We start from the raw sequence: 19,474 nt of genomic DNA, 5'->3' as shown, positions 1-19,474 counted from the left end.
TTTACTAATTTTCTTTTATCTCTGACACTTCTATTACAGAGAAAGAGCAAATAGCAATATTAAAATATTTCCTCTAATTAATTCCCATTTAATGTGCACAAATTTCGTGCACTGGGCCACTAGTTATTTATAACAGCCCAAATGCCCATCAGCAGATGTATGGATAAAAAAGCTGTGGTACAGAGAAACTAAGATGGCGGCATAGATAAACACCGGGAAATAGTCGCCTCCCACAGCAATTGAAAATTATCCCAAAGGACGGAGCAAACATCGTCCAGAAAAACAGGAAGGCTGGCTGAGTGTAATTTCTACAACTAGAAGAAAAGAAAAGCACGCTGAGAGCCAGAGGAGCTGCGGAGGCTGAGTGCAGAGGTACAGCGGCGGCAGCTCGCGCGCGCGCGGAAAGGGGGTGGCACCTGAGGACGCGGCTGTCTTTTTGAATCACAAGCTCCCGACTGCTCTGATCTCCGGTTCTGGGAAGTCTCTGGGGACCCAGGACACATACGGGGAGAGGCTGCTCTCTCAGGCGGCAGCGGGCGAACTTGAGGGCGGATTTCCCTCAGAGGTGCTTGCAGCCATTACCGGGACACTGAGACGCGCGACTCCGGGCGCGGAGAATCAGCCATTGCTTCTTTCTCCGGCCTTTTGACTCCCTGAGACCCCGCCCCACCCAGGCTGCGGCAGAGGCTTTTGCATGTGAATGCCCCGGCCCTTTGCAACCTGATAATTACCTAACTGCAGCCGGGCCAGCCAGACCCGGAACTTCCAAGAGAAGGCCCAAGGCCCCGCAGCGGCTTGCATTGCTTCACAGCTGAGCCTCTTCGTGGCCCGGCTGTGAGGCCTCAGGCAGGGGCTGAATTAGCACCTCCTTAGATCCAGGAGCCACTGTACCCAGTGGTCAGAGGGGGACCATTCTCCCACTTCAGACACAGCTGCTTCCCACAGCCAATTGGCCTGGAGGTCAATTCCTCCCAGTGATCCTACATCAACCAAGGCACCAAGAGTGCACCAAGAGTGTCCACCCCAGGTAACTGGGGAGGCTGAGCCACTGGGCCCTACAGGACACCTGGCGCGCAGGGCCACTCTATCAACACAGGGAAGCAGCCAAAATGCGGAGACAGAGAAACAGGTCACAATTGTCAGAAACGGAGGAGGACAGACGACTGGATATAGAGTTCAAGGCCACGTTTATAAGGTTTGTCAAGAATTTTATGGAAACCGCCGATAAATTTAATGAATCCCTCAAGGAGTATAGTGAGACCATGGAGGACATGAAAAAGGACCAACTAGAAATTAAGCATACACTGACTGAAATAAAGAATATTTTACAGAGATCTAACAGCAGACAAGAGGATCCCAAGAATCAAGTCAAAGATTTGAAATACAAAGAAACAAAAAAAGAAAAACCGAAAAAGAAAAAAGAAAAGAGATTCAAAAAGTATAAAGATAGTGTAAGGAACCTCTGGGACAACTTCAAGCGTACCAACATCAGAATTATAGGGGTACCAGAAGGAGAGAGAGGGCAAGATATTGAAAACCTTTTTGAAGAAATAATGACAGAAAACTTCCCCCACCTGGTGAAAGAAATGGACCTACAAGTCCAAGAAGCGCAGAGAACCCCAAACAAAAGGAATCCAAAGAGGATCACACCAAGACACATCATAATTAAAATGCCAAGAGCAAAAGACAAAGAGAGAATCTTAAAAGCAGCAAGAGAAAGACAGTCAGTTACCTACAAGGGAGTACCCATCCGACTGTCAGCTGATTTCTCAACAGAAACCATGCAGGCCAGAAGAGAGTGGCAAGAAATATTCAAAGAGATGAATAGCAAGAGCCTGCAACCAAGATTACTTTATCCAGCAAAGCTATCATTCAGAATGGAAGGTCAGATAAAGAGCTTCACGGATAAGAAAAAGCTAAAGGAGTTCATCACCACCAAACCAGCATTATATGAAATGCTGAAAGGTATTCTTTAAGAAGAGGAAGAAGAAAAAGGAACTCTTACCATTTGCCACAGCATGGATGGAACTGGAGAGCGGATAAATACCACAAGATCTCACTTATTTGTGGAATATAATGAACAACATAAACTGATGAACAAGGACTGATCCAGAGACGGAGAGGCTTTGATTGGACTGTCGGGCCTTGGAGGGAAGGTAGGGGAGGGTGGGGGCAAGGGGGAAGGATCAACCAAAGGACTTATATGCAAGCATATAGGACTAACCAATGGACACGGACAACGGGGGGGGTGAGGGGATGAGCGGGGGGGGGGGGGGGTAGAGGGTACACATATGTAATATCTTAATCAATAAAAAAATATTAAAAAAAAAAAAAGCTGTGGTACAGCCTTGGCCAGTGTCGCTCAGTAGTTAGAGCAGTGGTCCGTGCACCAAGGGGTTGTGGGTACAATTCCCAGCCAACAGCATGTACCTGGGTTGCCAGTTTGATCCCCTATTGGGAGAAGAGCTAACAAGATGGAAAGAACAGAACTCAATGAAATGGGGCGGGGGGGGGGAGCAAAATGATTTCAGAGTTATGACTGGGTGTTTCAAAAAGAGTTAAATGAGAGGCGTGAGTAGAATAGCCAGTGGTGAGAGACAGAGAAGAAAAAAATCTCCAGAAACTGAGAAAACATAAGGGCTGTAGAAAGAAATACTGCTCTGACTTTATAGAACAGGAAATTTGAATCTGAAAAGCAGTAACAGTAACTAGCAAGAGCTCCAAAAAGGAAGACTTTCCCATTTCCAATGTTGGCGATTATTATCAGGGGTCAGCAAAGCACTATTATGCCTTGCTGTAATTTTTTTATATGCATCAACACATCAAAACACATTGTTCTGTTAGGAACAACAGGAGTTACCAGATTAATTACCTTCATCAATCTAAAACCAATTTTACAACCTTTACAAAAAAATTTTTATGGAAATTGTATATTCTGAAAAATGTGTGACTTTAGATCTAAGTCTCATGTTTAAGGAGTACAGTATACTTAAATGTACTTGGGACTCCTGTACACTCTTCAAAAATATTGAGAATTCCAAAGATCATGTTTATGTAGGTCAAACAACATTGTGTTAGAAATTAAAAGTGAGATCCCGGGCCAGGTGGCTCAGTTGGTTGGAGTGTCCTCCTGTACACCAAAAGATTGTGACTTTGATTCTCGGTCAGGGCACATACCATTTTGCAGGTTTGATCCCCAGCATGTGCAGGAGGCAACTGATCGACGTTTCTCTTCTCTCTCTCTTCCTCTCTCTCTCTCTCTCAAATTAATAATCATATCTTGCCCTAGCTGGTTTGGCTCAGTGGATAGAGGGTAACTGATCGATGTTTCTCTTCTCTCTGTCTCTCTCTCTGTCTCTCTCTCTCCTTCCTCTTTCCCTCTCAAATTAATAATCATATCCTGCCCTAGCTGGTTTGGCTCAGTGGATAGAGCATCAGCCTGCAGACTGAAGGATCTCAGGTTCGATTCTGGTCAAGGGCACATGCTTGATCCCCAGTAGGGGGCGTGCAGAAGGCAGCTGATCAATGATTCTCTCTCATCATTGATGTTTCTCTCTCTCTCCTTCTCCCTTCCTCTCTGAAATCAATAAAAATATATTTTAAAAAAATCATATCCTGCCGGAACCGGTTTGGCTCAGTGGATAGAGCGTCGGCCTGCAGACTGAAAGGTCCCGGGTTCGATTCCGGTCAAGGGCATGTACCTGGGTTGCAGGCACATCCCCAGTGGGAGATGTGCAGGAGGCAGCTGATCGATGTTTCTCTCTCATCGATGTTTCTAACTCTCTATCTCTCTCCCTTCCTCTCTGTAAAAAATCAATAAAATATATTAAAAAAAAAATCATATCCTTGGGTGAGGATTTTTAAAAAATTAACTGAGAAATTTTTGGAACATTTATTAATAAAGAACTATAACAAATCCATTACATATTTACATAAATGTTATTAGTGAAAAATAACTATATTTCCCCCAAAAAATCTCCTTAATGCCTGGCTTAATAGAACACAACTATATCTTCACATATGCTTTTGCATTCAATATACTGCATATGTTGTTCTGGTTGAAGTATATGAAGAAAACCCAGCCTCATACAGATACATAGTTGGAATGGGAAGAAATGTTTTATTTATTTAAAAATTTTATTTTATTTTATTGATTTTTCAGAGAGAGAGAGAGAGAAAGAGAGAGCATATCAATCAGTTGACTCCCTCATACAACTTGACTGACTGACGAAGATTGAACCCTCAACCTAGGTATGTGCCATGGCCGGGAATTAAACCCACCACCTTTTGGTGTACAGGACAACACTCCAATCAACTGAGCCACACCAGCCAGTGCTGGGAAGGAATATTTTAATAACTTTTTCAGAAAATTGTGGATATTATTCTTCAATACTATGCTAAATCTAGACAAATTATAGTTTCTTAAAGGTTAGTTGCAATGTGGAATCTGAAATGTTATCAATGAACTTTTTGTACTGTTACATTAAAATCCATTGGTCTATCTTGAACTTAGAATGAATGTTTTTACCTATGCCTGATTCTCTAACATCCTGCATTGTTCATTTGGAAAATATTGCTTCACTGATTTATGCAGCTCTTCCAAATTTTAATACATTTCACTGTACAATTTCTTTTTTTTAAATATATTTTTATTGATTTTTTACAGAGAGGAAGGGAGAGAGATAGAGAGTTAGAAACATCAATGAGAGAGAAACATCGATCAGCTGCCTCCTGCACATCTCCTACTGGGGATGTGCCCGCAACCCAGGTACATGCCCTGGACCGGAATCAAACCTGGGACCTTTGAGTCCGCAGGCCAATGCTCTATCCACTGAACCAAACCGGTTTCGGCGATTTCACTGTACAATTTCAAGCAATCACATTTGTTAAAATTACCACCAATTTAAACAGAATTGTCTTTAAGTGTATTTGGAAGTTGTCAAGTCACAGTGGCAGATATGTTTTCTAACACTCTAATTTTCTGTTGAAAGTTTGAATTTTATCGTAGGCAACAAATTCTGCCAGTTGTTTTCTTTGAAGTGAAAGACTCATATATTCATTTTTTTTTCTTTTTTTAAATATATTTTATTGATTTTTTACAGAGAGGAAGGGAGAGAGATAGAGAGTTAGAAACATCGATGAGAAACATCGACCAGCTGCCTCCTGCACATCCCCCACTGGGGATATGCCCGCAACCCAGGTACATGCCCCCGACCGGAATCAAACCCGGGACCTTTCAGTCCGCAGGCCGACGCTCTATCCACTGAGCCAAACCGGTCTCGGCCATATATTCATTTTTTAAAAATATATTTTTTATTGATTTCAGAGAGGAAGGGCGAGGGAGAGAGAGATAGGGGTCAGTGAAGAGAGAGTCAATGATCAACTGCCTCCTGCAAGCTCCCTACTGGGGATCGAGCGCCCGGAATCGAACCTGGGACCCTTCTGTCCAAGGACTGACACTCTATCCACTCAGCCAAACCAATTAGGGCCATCGTTTTTTTAAAAGTAAACTTTAAAAAAAAATAATTTTAGATTTACAGAAATGTTTCAAAAATTCTTGTATACGCTTTACTTACTTCTACTGATTTCAACATCTTAAAAAACCATAGTACCATGTCCAAACTAAGAGGGTGTTTCATCTTGAAGGCTGTTTGCTGGTTTCTGGTCTGAAAGAGCTCCATTTAATGCCAGTCTTTGCTGGTGACAATGACTACTTGGAAATGGAATTTTAGAGCCAATGATCATGGCTCTAAAAAGTACCAAATCCCTTTCCATTAAAGAAATTACAATGCCCTTCTAACTAGTTCCCATGGGATTTGAGCATTACACATTTTTTGAAGTTCCAAGATTAAGATTAGGGACTGAATGAAGGTGATAAATGTATAATAGTAAAAAAAATTTTGCACACTTCAGAATAATTATTCTTATTGTATTGACACAAATACCCATAATATTGCATGATTTACATTATACAAATAATTCACTGTACCATGACCCACATATATAGTAGGTTCTTCTTAGGACCACTAGGGGGCTCTGCTGGAAGGGTGTTTTTTTTTTTATAATTTATTTTAGTCTATTTAGGGAAAGGTTTCCAGATGATGATTTCGAATTCTGAATTGTTAAAACTTGAAAAAGAGAATCAAATCCAGCTTTCCTATTTTTCAGATGCGGAAACCAAGATTAACCAAGAGAACTGGCATGGAGAGCTGGAATGAAACATCTCCTCTTGGTTCCTATGGCGGGGGCTTTTTGCCATCACTCAGTGTGATTAACTTCCTGTGGCTATCTCCTTTTTTGCTGCCACAATCTTAGTAATTTTTGCTAAGAGTGTATTTGTGATATTTTTCTAATAGGATACTATACTGATTGGTTAAGTGAAAAAAGTGCAATGAAATACAGACTTCTAAGTAAACTTTACTATTTATTCCAAATATTCTATTCAAAGTAACTCTCAGCACCACTACTAGTTGCAAACCCTAGCAACCATTTTCACATTGCCTTTCATACTTGTTAAAACACTTTACTCTTATCTTTAATTTTTAAAATATATTTTATTGATTTTTTTACAGAGAGGAAGGGAGAGGGACAGAAAGTTAGAAACATCCAGGAGAGAGAAACATTGATCAGTTGCCTCCTGCACACCCCGCACTGGGGATGTGCCCACAACCCAGGTACATGCCCCTTGACTGGAATCGAACCTGGGACCCTTCAGTCCGCAGGCCAACGCTCTATCCACTGAGCCTAACCGGTCAGGGCTTTACTCTTATCTTTACTCATTTATTCATTTAATAGTTATTGAGTGCCTACTAGAGTCAGATACTGTTGTAGGCCATCGGCTTACGGAAGTAAAACTGCCCTTCTCCCCCCAAGAATCATCTATTTCTGCATTTTTCACTTTCACATGCCAGTAGTTCAGTGGTCCTCACAGTGTGGTCCCTGAACCAGCAGCAGGAGCAGCGCCATCTGGGGACTTGTTACCAATGCAAATTATTAGGCCCACCCCTCACTCTAGGAATGGGGCCCAGCAATCTCTTTAAACAACAAAACACACACAAACACACAGACACACACACAAGGTCTGAATGGGTTCTGGTTGTACACTGAAGTTTAAAAACTATAGGTATACCCTGGCCGGGTGGCTCAGTGGTTGGGCCTCAACTTATGAATCTGGAGCTCACAGTTCGATTCCGGTCAGGGCCGGCAGGACGCAGCCCATCAGTGATTCTCATCATCGATGTTTCTTTCTCTTTCTCTCTCTCTCTCTCTCTCTCTCTCTCTCCCTCTCTCTCCCTTCCTTTAGAAATCAATAAAAATATATTTTAAAAAACCCCCAGAACACTATGGTTTTTGTTCCACAGCTTCGGTATAACCTAAGTAGGTCAAAGGTCAACAGCCTGCCTCAAATACCCCTGATGGGACCCAGCACAGACCAGACCTAATGGCATGATTTCTAGTACCTGGCACGATGGGAGTGACAGCGGCACTGTAATGGCTTCAGAACGGAAACGGACCGCGATGGGTTTTCTGGGCCTATCCCAGCCCGAAACGGGCCCGACTGAGTTCTGGGACCGCGTTCTCCTGCGCTCGGCACCGCCAAGCGCAGGAAGCCGGCGGGTTCTGGGTCGGGCTGGGTCGGGGCCGCGCGAACCCGCCGGGCTGACTGCGCGCCTTCCTCCAGAGGCGGGGCGGAGGCGGGGAGCCCCGACCACCCCGCAGGGGTCTGAAGCGGGGAGGAGGGCCGACGGCGGCTCGGGAGGCCCGCGCAGGGCTCGCCGGCGCGGAAGCCGCACCCTCCAGGCCCCAGACGCCCGCAGGGCGGAGCCTCGCGGCCGCAGCTCTCTGAGACGCGCGGCGCGGCGCGGCGCGAGGCTCGCGGCGGAGCCGTATGGGGCGCTACGACGGGAGCGGCTGCGCCGCCCGGGCAGGTCAGCGTCGTGCGCATGCGCGGCCCCGGCGCCATTTTGGTGGCCCGGCGCGGAGGTGATTCCACACTGAAGAGAGCGCGGCGGCCGGGGTGGCAGTGGCAGTGTTCGTGCGCTCGGGTGTGAATCGCCGAGGGAGGAGGCGGTGGAGGAAGAGGTGGCGGCGGTGGCGGTGGTCGTAGCGGTGGCGGAGGAGGCGGGTACGAATCAGCTGCGGGCGGAGACATGGCCAACATCGCGGTGCAGCGAATCAAGCGGGAGTTCAAGGAGGTGCTGAAGAGCGAGGAGGTCAGAAATGAACTCCGGGACATCCCCCCCCCTCAGCCCGGGGCGGGAGGGCCCTGCTAGCGGCGCCTCCCCATACCCACGGCTCACCCCGGGGGCCCCTTCTCGCGGGCCGCCCTTCTGCCTGTGGGGAACCAGCAGGCTCCTCCACCCCCTCTCATTCCGCCGCCTTCCCTTCCCCTCCCCGCCCGGGCCCTGGGATGGACAGTCTCGCGGGTGGGCGGTGTGGAGAGGAGCACCGTTTGGGGGGCCGACGCCGAAGCGGGTGCTGGTCGGCGGGGTGTGAGCGCTGAGGGAGCCCCCGGCAGCGGCCGCCGCTGGAAGTGTGGCTGTCGGGTGGAGCGGGGGGAGCAGGCCGAGCCGGAGAAAACCCGGGAAGTGGGCGGGGGGAAGAGGGACGGGAACTGGATCCGGGGAGCCGCGGGGCTCCAGGGCCCGCACTTTGGGGGGTGTTCTGGGTGGTAGCCTGTGGCCGCCACCGTCCTTTCCGGAGGGAAGGCGCCGTGAGAACGCCTAGGTATTGATGGAAGGAGGAGGACGTTCCGAGTGACCCCCTCAGCTGGGTGCTGGGAGAGGAGGAGGGACCTACTGCGATGCCATCGCATTGGAGTGGGGCGATGAGGGAATTTTCACCTCAGATAAGATATTAATTCCCTGCCAGATCATTATCTCATGTTCACTTACCACCCCCCCCCCCCACTTCCTCGGCTCCTTTTCTATTGACACCTAAAGCTTTTAACTGGGTAAAGGCAAGTAGTTCGGTGTATTGAAGGCATTTAGATATTTTTAACGGGAGGGTGGGGGGGAATGGAGTGTATGATAAGCTGATTTCAAAACATTACAAGTTACAGAAGTAACAGATCAGAGAGCCTCTCCTCAGACAATGCCTCTGTGACTGTGTTGTGCCATGAAACTTCATTATGATGTGTCCCTCATTGTTGATTCTTGCTTTTGAAACAGCCCTGTTGAAAACATGAGGTTTCACCTGATTAACACATTGTTACATCTCCTTTTTAAGTGAGCAGGTGTATCATAGCGTACCTGAATTGACTAAAAAAAAAAATTTGTTTTTTCTTTCTAAAGCTCCTCTTGAGTCCTGCAGAATTTAGATACTCTAGTGTTGGCCACATTTATTTACATAAGATCCTCAAAATGTCCTAGTAACTTGACTCAAAACCACGCAAGTATCAGTACAGTTTTTCATACCCAATTCAAGAATGCCAGGTTGTTTTTCCTTCTTGGAATTAACAAAGAAAGCAATACTGAAATGGTGGTTATTTTCAAGTTGTAAGATACCATTATTGAATGTATGATTGCTGTTTGTATTTTTCTCTTGGTATTTTTATAATCTCAATTATTTGTGAAATTCGGCATTCTAAGTACGTGATGAGTAATTGAAATACATACAGGGGTGGACAAAAGTAGGTTCATTGTGTCATTGTGACATTCTTTTGAGTTAATAGAGCTATTGTAATAATCATAACCTGCATGTCTTTTTCCATAGGAACAACAGTAAACTACTTTTGCCCACCCCTGTATATCTGATAGCACTTGAGTTTTATTTGTGCTATTGAGTCTATAGTGGGTGTTTACACATCTTTCCAATTAGACATGGAGAAAATAGTTTAAAATTATATAAAAATTACAAATACAAGCAGACTTATTGAATGTAGTAGTATATAGTATAATCAGTTTTACAGAGCATGTGTATGAACTCTGACCTCTCTGTTCAAGTGCCAAAATTCTGAATGGAAGGATGACTTTGTATTTTTGTGGTACAGTGCAGAAGTAGTCATCTGATATGCAGTGAAATAATGACTTTATTTTTTTGTTTAATAAGAACATATATTTTAGGATAGTTAACATATATATTTGTAATGAAACATTGCAGCTAATATTTTACCAACAGCCCCAAACATTTCTTCTATAATAAGATTGTACAAATCTTAAACTTAATATTAAACTTGTAATGCTGTATATTCTGTTTCTTAAAAGTGGTAAGGGCTCTCAGCTTTTCACCATGATATTCTTAGAGTCAGATAACTTAATTTTGGAGTATAACCAACAAATAGCTTTATTTACACCAATATTTTATTCTGTATCTTTTTTAAAATATATATTTCATTGATTTTTTATAGAGAGGAAGGGAGAGGGATAGAGAGTTAGAAACATCGATGAGAAAGAAACATCAATCAGCTGCCTCCTGCACATCTCCTACTGGGGATGTGCCCGCAACCAAGGTACATGCCCTTGACCAGAATTGAACCTGGGACCCTTGAGTCCGCGACCGACACTCTAACCACTGAGCCAAACCGGTTAGGGCTCATCTGTATCTTAATAAGGCCAGTTCTATAAGTGAATTCTTTTCAACTCATTGAAGGACTTGTAGTACAGTCCATGTGTGTGTGTGTTTTGTTGTTCTTTGTTTTTAATATATTTTTATTGATTTTAAAGAAGGGAGAGGGAGAGAGATAGAAACATCAATGATGAGAGAGAATCATTGATCGGCTACCGCCTGCACACCCCCTACTGGGGTTTGAGCCTGCAACCAGCATGTGCCCTTGACCAGAATGGAACCTGGGACCCTTCAGTCCACAGGCCAATGCTCTTTCCACTGAGCAAAACCAGGCCATGTGTTTTGTTTTTTTTTTAATGTAAAATGCAGTATCTTGAGTCGCCTATGTAAATGTCAAGTTTACTAAAGTTTAGGTTTCATATGCTTGTTTTGCTAAGAATACTGGGTTGATTTAAGGATTTTGTTTTGGCCTTTTGAGTGCCTTTGTAAAGAATGATAATGTTTGGTGAGTTCTGGCCATAAGCTATAAGTGGCCATACTTGGAGTGTGTTGTTAATTAAAAATATAAACATCGAGAAAAAAACAGATGTGAAAAGTGAGGTGCCCTGACCGGTTTGGTTCAGTGAATGGGGCGTCAGCCTGCGGACTGAAGGGTCCCAGGTTGGATTCCAGTCAGGGGCATGTACCTTGGTTGCAGGCACATGCCCAGTGGGGAGTGTGCAGGAGGCAGCTGGTCGATGGTTCTCTCTTGTCGATGTTTCTAACTCTCTGTCCCTCTCCCTTCCTCTCTGTAAAATATCAATAAAATATATTTTTTAAAAAATCAATGGCCCTAGCCGGTTTGGCTCTGTGAATAGAGCATCGGCCTGTGGACTGAAGGGTCCCGGGTTCAGTTCCAGTCAAGGGCACATGAGGGGCATGCAGGAGGCAGCTGATCAATGATTCTCATCATTGATGTTTCTTTGTCTCTCTTTCCTTCTCCCTTCCTCTCAAAGCAATAAAAAGATATTTTAAATGAATGAATGAATGAATGAATTGAAAAATATACTCACTCCTTGGGTGAGGATTTTAAAAATTCTGCACAAGATCTGGAACTTCATCATCATCCTCTCCTGTAGCAAGGATACTTTTCCCTACACAGATTGTTTAGGCAGAGCTTCAGCCAGCCTCCTTAAACTAGTCAGATTGTCTGCACAAAGCTGGTTTAAGATGCTGGGTAGCACTTCTGTCAGCTGTTTTGTCTCAGCATAGCCTATAATAGTGCAAGTGTTCACTGCTAGAGATGCCTGAACTTTAGGGTTGTTAAAGTGGCTCACTGTTCCTTGGTTTGTGAACATATTTACCAGAGTAAATTGTTTACCTTATCTTCTTTAATGAGAACTGAAGTTTTTTATCATCTGCTGTGGCTGTTCTGTGAACTATCTTCTACGACAAGTTCCTTTCTCACCAATGTGCACTTGTGCCTACAGTTTGGCCAGTTTCTCTTGGATCACGAGTTTCTTTCATCTTGTAGAGGAAGTGGGCTGCACAGGGGACTAGGCTTGGCACTCGGGGAGTCTTGGGCAGACCAGCTCAGAATAATCATACACATGCGGGGACACAATATGGAAGCTTGGTATCTTTGTTTTTAATAACTTATTTAAATAGTGCGTCTTTTGGGGTTCTGGGTGTGGGTTGAACAAGGGAAGCTTATAGATTGGGTAAAAAAATGAAAAATTTAAAGCATGTCCAAGTAATGTTGACTGGGGTGCATTTCTTGTTTTACTTTACTATTATAAAGACTTTCATCTCTATCCATCAGGCATAGATTTAGATACTGGGGTCCCCTAGTATATCACCCCTCTGTATAGACTATACTTATTTCTTCATAAATATTATCAGCAGTTATTGAACATATTGACCACAGCCCCAAAAGACTTACCTGATTGGGAGATAGGGAGTTCTGAGGGTATGCATATGAAGAGAGGTTCTTGAGCTAGGTTTCAAAGGAAAGTTAAAACTGACTTCAAATTTCAGAAGGCAGTCCCAAAGAAATTACAGGAATATGTAACTTATAAGTAAACTAGAGGCCTGGTGCACGGATTCATGCATTGGTGGGGTCCCTCAGCCTGGCCTGTGGGGATTGGGCTGAAACCGGCTCTCCAACATCCCTAGGGGTCCCGGATTGTGAGAGGGTGGTTCTCAGGTGACAAGCTGCAGAATAGGCCTCCCTCCTCTCTGGTTCCGGGTGCCTCATCCGAAAACCGCAGCTGCCAAGTCACTGTAGCTCGGCAGCTCCTGTGTTGAGCATCTGCCCCCCTGGTGGTCATTGTGCGTCATAGCTGCTGGTCGAATGTTCGGCCCGTTGCTTAGACTTTTATATATGTACTAGGGGCCTAGTGCACAAATTCGTGCACCTGAAAGGAACTGTGGGCTGTGAGGCTGCTGTGGGTACAGGGGTGGGTTTTGGCCCATCCTCCGTGCCCCCACCTGGCCCCTCCCGCCTTGGTCCCCGGTCCCCAGTCTGCTGGCAGCCCCGTTCCTGCCTCTGCTGCTCCCACACACTGATGGCGCCAGCCCCGCTCGCACCTGCTGACAGTGCAGAGTGATTAGGGCCAGCGCTAGCAGTGGGTGCAAGCAGGGCTGGTGCCAGCAGCAGGAGCAAGTGGCACCTGCTGCCCCAGTTACCCCTCAGGAGCAGGGGGAGGTGGAGAAGCCGAGGGGCGATCAGGGCCGGTTGCCGGGCGCCGGCAATGGGTGCGAGCAGTGGCTCCGGCACCAGCAGTGGGTGGGAGTGGGGCCGGCGCTGGCAGCAGGTGTGAGCACCAGGTGGGACCGCAGTGCGCAGGAGCAGAGAATTTTTGGTAACCACCAGAGGCTCGCCTAGATGACAGTGACCGGCACCCTGCCTTGGTCTGGCAACCCCACTCACCTGCTCCACCATCCTACTGTGGGTGACGCCCGCCATGTTTCGTGTTCACCCCCGGTTGTCAGCACACATCATAACGACTGGTTGTTCAGTTGTTCTGCCGTTCGGTCTGTTTGCATATTAGGGTTTTTTATATATCAATACTGTAAAAACTGAATGCCAATAAAACTTTTAAGTACAACAAGTGACAGTTGAGTATTGGATATTGTATTTAAGTGTATTTTGCTTTTCTCTCTTGGTATGAGAATTTAAATTTGCCTAGAACTATTTACCTTTTTTTTTTTTTAAATATATTTTATTGATTTTTTACAGAGAGGAAGGGAGAGAGATAGAGAGTTAGAAACATCGATGAGAGAGAAACATCGATCAGCTGCCTCCTGCACACCCTCTACTGGGGATGTGCCCGCAACCAAGGTACATGTCCTTGACTGGAATCGAACCTGGGACCCTTCAGTCCACAGGCCGATGCTCTATTCACTGAGCCAAACCGGTCAGGGCCACCCTTGGATTTCTTGACGTGGCTCTGGTCAATGGGGACTGGGCCAAGGAATCGAGATCTAATCCTATGCTGTGTAAAGTAAGTTTGAATACCTTTGTAAATTCCTATTTTAAAATTGGGTGTTGAAAACTAGAAAGTGGTGGTCACATTTATCTGACATTCATGGTGTTATATAATTCTGAAAATGTAAGAGAACTTCATTTAAAACCTATGTTCTAAAAAATAAAATAAAATCTATGTACTTTATCCTCCCTTTAATTCCTTACTGTTACTACCTATAGTTGAAATAACTACCTATAGTTGAATGCCTGTTATCTAACATTTTATATATATGGCAGCCTTGTAAGATTGTTGTTGTTTTACAGATTAGAAAGTTGCAGTTCTGAAGAAATTAACTTTCTCAGATTTCAGTAACTTGGTGGTACAAGGTTTTTGAAATAAGGTCTCTGACTCCAAAACATTTACTGACTATGATGGAAACAATAGTGTACAGTCATATCTACTTATTTCCTGCCCATTATTTTTAAAGATGGTTTTTAGAAATGTGAAATATTTTACACTTAAGTTTTGAAAATAATATATGAACACCTTTATAGCCATGATCCAGATTTAACAAATTTAACCATCATTCAAACTGGACTGAGCCCCCTCCCCCAATAAAACATACCATACAGATGAAGCTCATCTTGTAACCTTTTTCCTCTTCCAGTCTCCACTATGATGGAGTAACCACTATGTGAAGTTGGTGTATATCCTTACTATTTGTATTTTGTTTTTACTATTGGTAAACAGTATTTTTTAGTGTAAAAACACTTCTTAGTGTTTTAAAACTTAAAAACCACTTAATGGATGATTATTATAATATTCTACATCCTGCAACATTTCTTCCTAGCATTGTATTTTTTGAGGGTTTTTTTCTGTGACAATGCATATTGCTTCAGTTCTTCAATTTAAACTATATAGTATTTTTTTAAAAAATATTTTTTTAAATATATTTTATTGATTTTTTACAGAGAGGAAGGGAGAGAGAGAGTTAGAAAGATCGATGAGAGAGAAACATCGATAAGCTGCCTCCTGCACATCCCCCACTGGGGACATGCCCGCAACCCAGGTACATGCCCCTGACCGGAATCTAACCTGAGACCCTTCTTCAGTCCGCAGGCCGACGCTCTATCCACTGAGCCAAACCGGTTTCGGCTAAACTATATAGTATTTTATGTCACAGTTTTTTAATTCATTCTATAGATGGCTTGTAGTTCTAACTTTTACCTATTTAAAAAAAGATGCCTTGCCCTGGACAGTGTCCTCAGTGGTTAGAGCCTGTCATTCTGTTAATTATTTTCAGCCTTTGTGTGTTTATGAATTTTCCTAGTAATTATAAATGCATGGCTAGTATATGTAGCCTTTTTTCTCAGGTGACCGTGGGTGCTTTGCTTTGAGGTTTCTTTGTTTCTTGTGACCCATCCTATTTGGAACTGGCACATCAAATTGTGGATTGTCTAATACTATTGGTTTTCAGTGATAAAACATTTTGTGCTTCATTTTTCTTTTTCTTTTTTAAATTTATTCTTATTGATCTCAGAGAAGAAGGGAGAGAGAGGAGATAGAAACATCAATGATGAGAGAGAATCATTGATTGGCTGCCTTCTGCATGTCATACACTGGGTATCGAGCCAGCAACCTGGGCATGTGCCCTGACCGGAAATTGAACTGTGACCTCCTAGTTTATAGGTCAGCATTTAACGAGTAAGCCACACAGGCCATGCTGTGCTTCATTTTTCTTATATGTCATTCGGTAGTAGTTCCTTTATTTAAAAACTAGAGGCCCGGTGCACAAAAATTTGTGCACTAGGGGGGTCCCTCAGCCCAGCCTGTGCCCTCTTGCAGTCTGGAACCCCTCGGGGGATGTCCACCTGCTGGCTTAGGCCTGCTCCCTGGGGGGGATCGGGCCTAAGCGGGCATTCAGACATCCCTCTGGCACCCCAGGAGCCCTTGGGGGATGTCCACTTGCCAGCGAGGAGCAGGCCTAAGCTGCAGTCGGACATCCTTAGCACTGCTGAGGAGGCGGGAGAGGCTCCTGCCATCACCACTGTGCTGGCAGCCATCAGCCTGGCTTGTGGCTGAGCAGAGCTCCCCCTGTGGGAGCGCACTGACCACCAGGGGGCAGCTCCTGCATTGAGTGTCTGCCCCTTGGTGGTCAGTGTGTGTCATAGTGACCAGTCATTCCCAGTCATTCTGCTGTTAGGGTCAATTTCCATATTACCCTTTTATTATATAGGATACTGCAGTTTATGCATCTTGTCTATTCAGTTATTTTCATTTTCTTGCTGGTGCACACATGCAAGATTTTGGGTGTATATTTGAGAGTGGTATTACTAAGTCATTGGGTGTTTGGATGAGATTTTTAGGTGGTTATATATGTCAGACAATTTTTTTATATCTGTGGGCTTGGTCATACTTTAATTATATCCTTAGGTGTTTACTTAGATGCTTTATCTGCATCTGCCCATAGGAACTGTGAGTGTGAGTCATTGAGGGCAGAGACCTACTGATTTTTGATTCTTCATTGCTTAGCACATTGCTTGGCAAGTCAGAGGCACTTGTTTTCCTGAATGATTTTAAGGATTTTCTTAAGCTCCTGGGTGGTCATCCCCAACCACTATGAAAGTAATGCCTTTTATCCTGCCTTTGGGACTAGGAAGGAGAGTTGACTATGTTGATAAATGTGGCCTCTTAGTAAAGTTGGGTTTCTGTTCTAAATGTAAGTACTGATAATGTAGTCAGGTTCTGCATAGGAGTGATATAATGTCCAAGCCAAAAATTGGGAAATACCTACCCCCAACCCCTCCCTTTATTTTGTATTTTCCCTTTTGAAGACCTCAGGAGCATCTATTTAGTATTATACAGGGTGGGGCAAGAGTAGGTTTACAGTTGTTCACTCTGAAAGTAGTACAAGAATAAACTTTTTTGTACTCACAAAAGTAAACCTACTTTTGCCCCAACCTGTTTATGATGACATCTGTATTTCTGGGTTTAACTCTTTAATTTTACATTTTTCTTTATTCAACAAATATTTATTGAATGCTACCTGTGTTAATAAGATAGACATGGCCCATGCTATTGTGGAGTAAGTTATGGTTTGATAAGGCAGTGAGATACTAATCCTATATAATAAAGAGGGAATATGCTAATTGGTCCTAATGGTGTCCAAGCCACGACTAGTCAAAGGTGTGTGCACACAGGAACCGGGGGGGCGGGGACTTGCACCACCAGGATGTGAGGCTGCTGCCGGGGGTGGCCCCCCAGCTGAAGCATGTGCAGTCCCGCGGCGCTGCCTGGCCCAGAGCGGGGCGTCAGGATGGGCCGCGGTGGCCCAGACTGGGGGGAGGGGGGGGCGTCAGGATGGGGGCGGGGCCTCGGCGGAGAGCTCTCAGCACTCTTGTGCTGGGGTCTGAAGGCATGGAGAGGAAGGTAGAGCACATAGGCAGGGGGTTTAGGCCAGGAGTGTAGATAGCCACTTAGGGGGATCAGGCCAGAAGGGAATAGTTAGGGCTATCAGGCCAGCAAGGGAGCAGTTAGAGGCATCAGGCAGGTAGACAGGTGAGCGCTTAGGAGCCAGTGGTTCTGGATTGCGAGAGGGATCCCAGATTGGAGAGGGTGCAGGCCAGGCTGAGGAACCTCCTCCTACCCCATGCACGAATTTGGTGCACTGGGCCACTAGTCTATTATAATAAAAGGCGTATAATGTGCAAATTGTCGTCCCACCCTCATGCTGTAACAACTGATCAGCAGGAGGCTGCGTCCCCACCTGGCGCTGGCCAGGGTCCTGGCACCGGCCAGGGTCGTGATGCGTCAGCAGGGCTTGACGGGTGGGGCCGGCCGAGTCTGGGTCTCGCGTGATTTTGAAGTGCACGTGGGTGGATGGGGACTTGACTCTGCATCCCCAGACTCTGACAGGAGGGAGGAGGGAGCTAGATAACCACACCTAGGACCCATACAGCAGGGTGGTGGCTTTTAGGGGTGATCAGGCCAGCAGGGGAGGGCAGTTAGGGGCATCAAGCTGGCAGGCAGAGGTGGTTAGGGTCTATCAGGCAGGCAAAGAGGCGAGCGGTTAGGAGCCAGAGGTCCCGGATTGGGACTAAAACGGCAGTCAGACATCCCCTGAGGGGTCCCACATTGGAGAGGGTGCAGGCTGGGCTGAGGGACCGACCCCCCCCCCCATACGAATTCGTGCACTGGGCCTCTAGTTAATTATATGTGTGTTGGTTGAGTTTAAATAAGAACTGTTGGGGTGGGGAAACCTAACCTCGGAAAAAGTTCCTTGGGAATGACCCTTAAACTGACACTTGGGAAGATAAATTGTGGAATTAACTTTGTCATATATTAGGATATCAACTCTAATATACATATAGAAAGCTTATAACTATTATACAGTCAAGACTGAAGGGCCATCTAATTGCTTTTTCCTGTTAAATAAATAGTAATTCTGTGAATATAAAAATAAGCATTTGCTCATTATTGAATTTTGGAAAGTATGGAACTATATTAAAGAAAAAAATTATCTGTAATTGCACCCTAGGGATGCATGGAGCTGTAGTGATGAGTGGGGCAAGAGAAGACAGACAAGTATGTGATAAATGCAACGCTGAGAAATATAGTAATATTGTATAGATGAAATTAAAAGGCCTTTTCTGAGATTTCAGTCTTAGATTAAGATCTGAATTATAAAGCCATGCCTCTAGAGATCATTATTCCACGTCAGAGGAAACAGTTAATGTAAAGGTCCTAAAGTCAGAAAGAATTTGCTGTGTTTAATCAACAAAAGGAGGTTATTGTGGCTGGAGTAAGGGAGGAGAATGGTGCAAGGTGATATAAGCGGAAGCCAGATCACATAAAATTTTCTAAGCCCAAAGGAAGAAATTTGGGTTTTAAATGACTGGAAGCCATTTGAATATTTAAAGCAAAGGACAAAAATTGTTTTTTAAAAGATCACTTTGGCTGCTGTGGGAACAATGAATAGAAACTGAAAATGTAAGGAAAAAGGATTTAAGAGTTAGGGGTTAAGTTTGGCTGGCTGTAAAAAAAAAATAGTAGTGGTTTAAACAAAAGTCTGGAGGGAAGTATCTCTGAATTACTTGGTTAAGGGCTTTATAGTGTTAGTAGACTATTCTAACTTTCAATTTACCGTTCTTAGGAGTTTGACCCTTGTCCTTAAATTCTCAAAATGACTGTCAGCAGTCCAGACAACACGTCTGAATTTCAGAAAGGAAAGGCATAAGGTGCATGCCAGCTGAGTTTGCTCCCTTTAAAGAGCTTTCTGAGAAACCCCATTCAGTGACCTCTTTTTGTTTTTATTTTTTATCCAGGTCTGTGTCATAACCTCTTCTTGGTTTAAGAGAGGCTAGGAAATGTTCTTTTAGCTGATTACATTGATCCCCAATTAAATCAGGGTTCCATTAGTAAGAAAGAAGGAGAAAGGAAATTGGGTAGGCAACTTGCCATGTATAGTGGGAGAGTGGGGAGTAGGAATGAACTCAGAAAGATATCTTGGGGAGTCTTTC

General features: G+C 44.6%; 2 protein-coding genes across 5 annotated transcripts in view; one reads left to right on the top strand and one right to left on the bottom strand.

Moving 5' to 3' along the window:
- SMIM14 (small integral membrane protein 14) overlaps nt 1-7,805 on the bottom strand; it is a 93,330-nt gene extending 85,525 nt beyond the window's left edge. The window contains exon 1 of the mRNA XM_081092965.1: nt 7,461-7,805. The gene's annotated coding sequence lies outside the window, so the exon portion shown is untranslated. The remainder of the gene's footprint in view (nt 1-7,460) is intronic.
- The window catches only part of UBE2K (ubiquitin conjugating enzyme E2 K), a 63,637-nt gene continuing 51,917 nt past the window's right edge, over nt 7,755-19,474 (top strand). Inside the window, exon 1 of one of the 4 annotated variants that reach the window (XM_081092918.1) lies at nt 7,755-8,213. In XM_081092918.1, coding sequence (XP_080949044.1) covers nt 8,151-8,213 — 63 coding nt within the window. In that variant the 5' untranslated portion in view covers nt 7,755-8,150. The remainder of the gene's footprint in view (nt 8,214-19,474) is intronic. The other 3 variants (XM_081092920.1, XM_081092921.1, XM_081092922.1) reach the window with 3 other exon arrangements.

The sequence above is a fragment of the Myotis nattereri genome (assembly GCF_964212035.1).
Source record: "Myotis nattereri genome assembly, chromosome: 1".
NCBI classification, from domain to species: domain Eukaryota; kingdom Metazoa; phylum Chordata; class Mammalia; order Chiroptera; family Vespertilionidae; genus Myotis; species Myotis nattereri.
The sequence above is the reverse complement of the archived record's forward strand: the minus strand, read 5'-3'. Positions and strand labels throughout refer to the sequence as shown.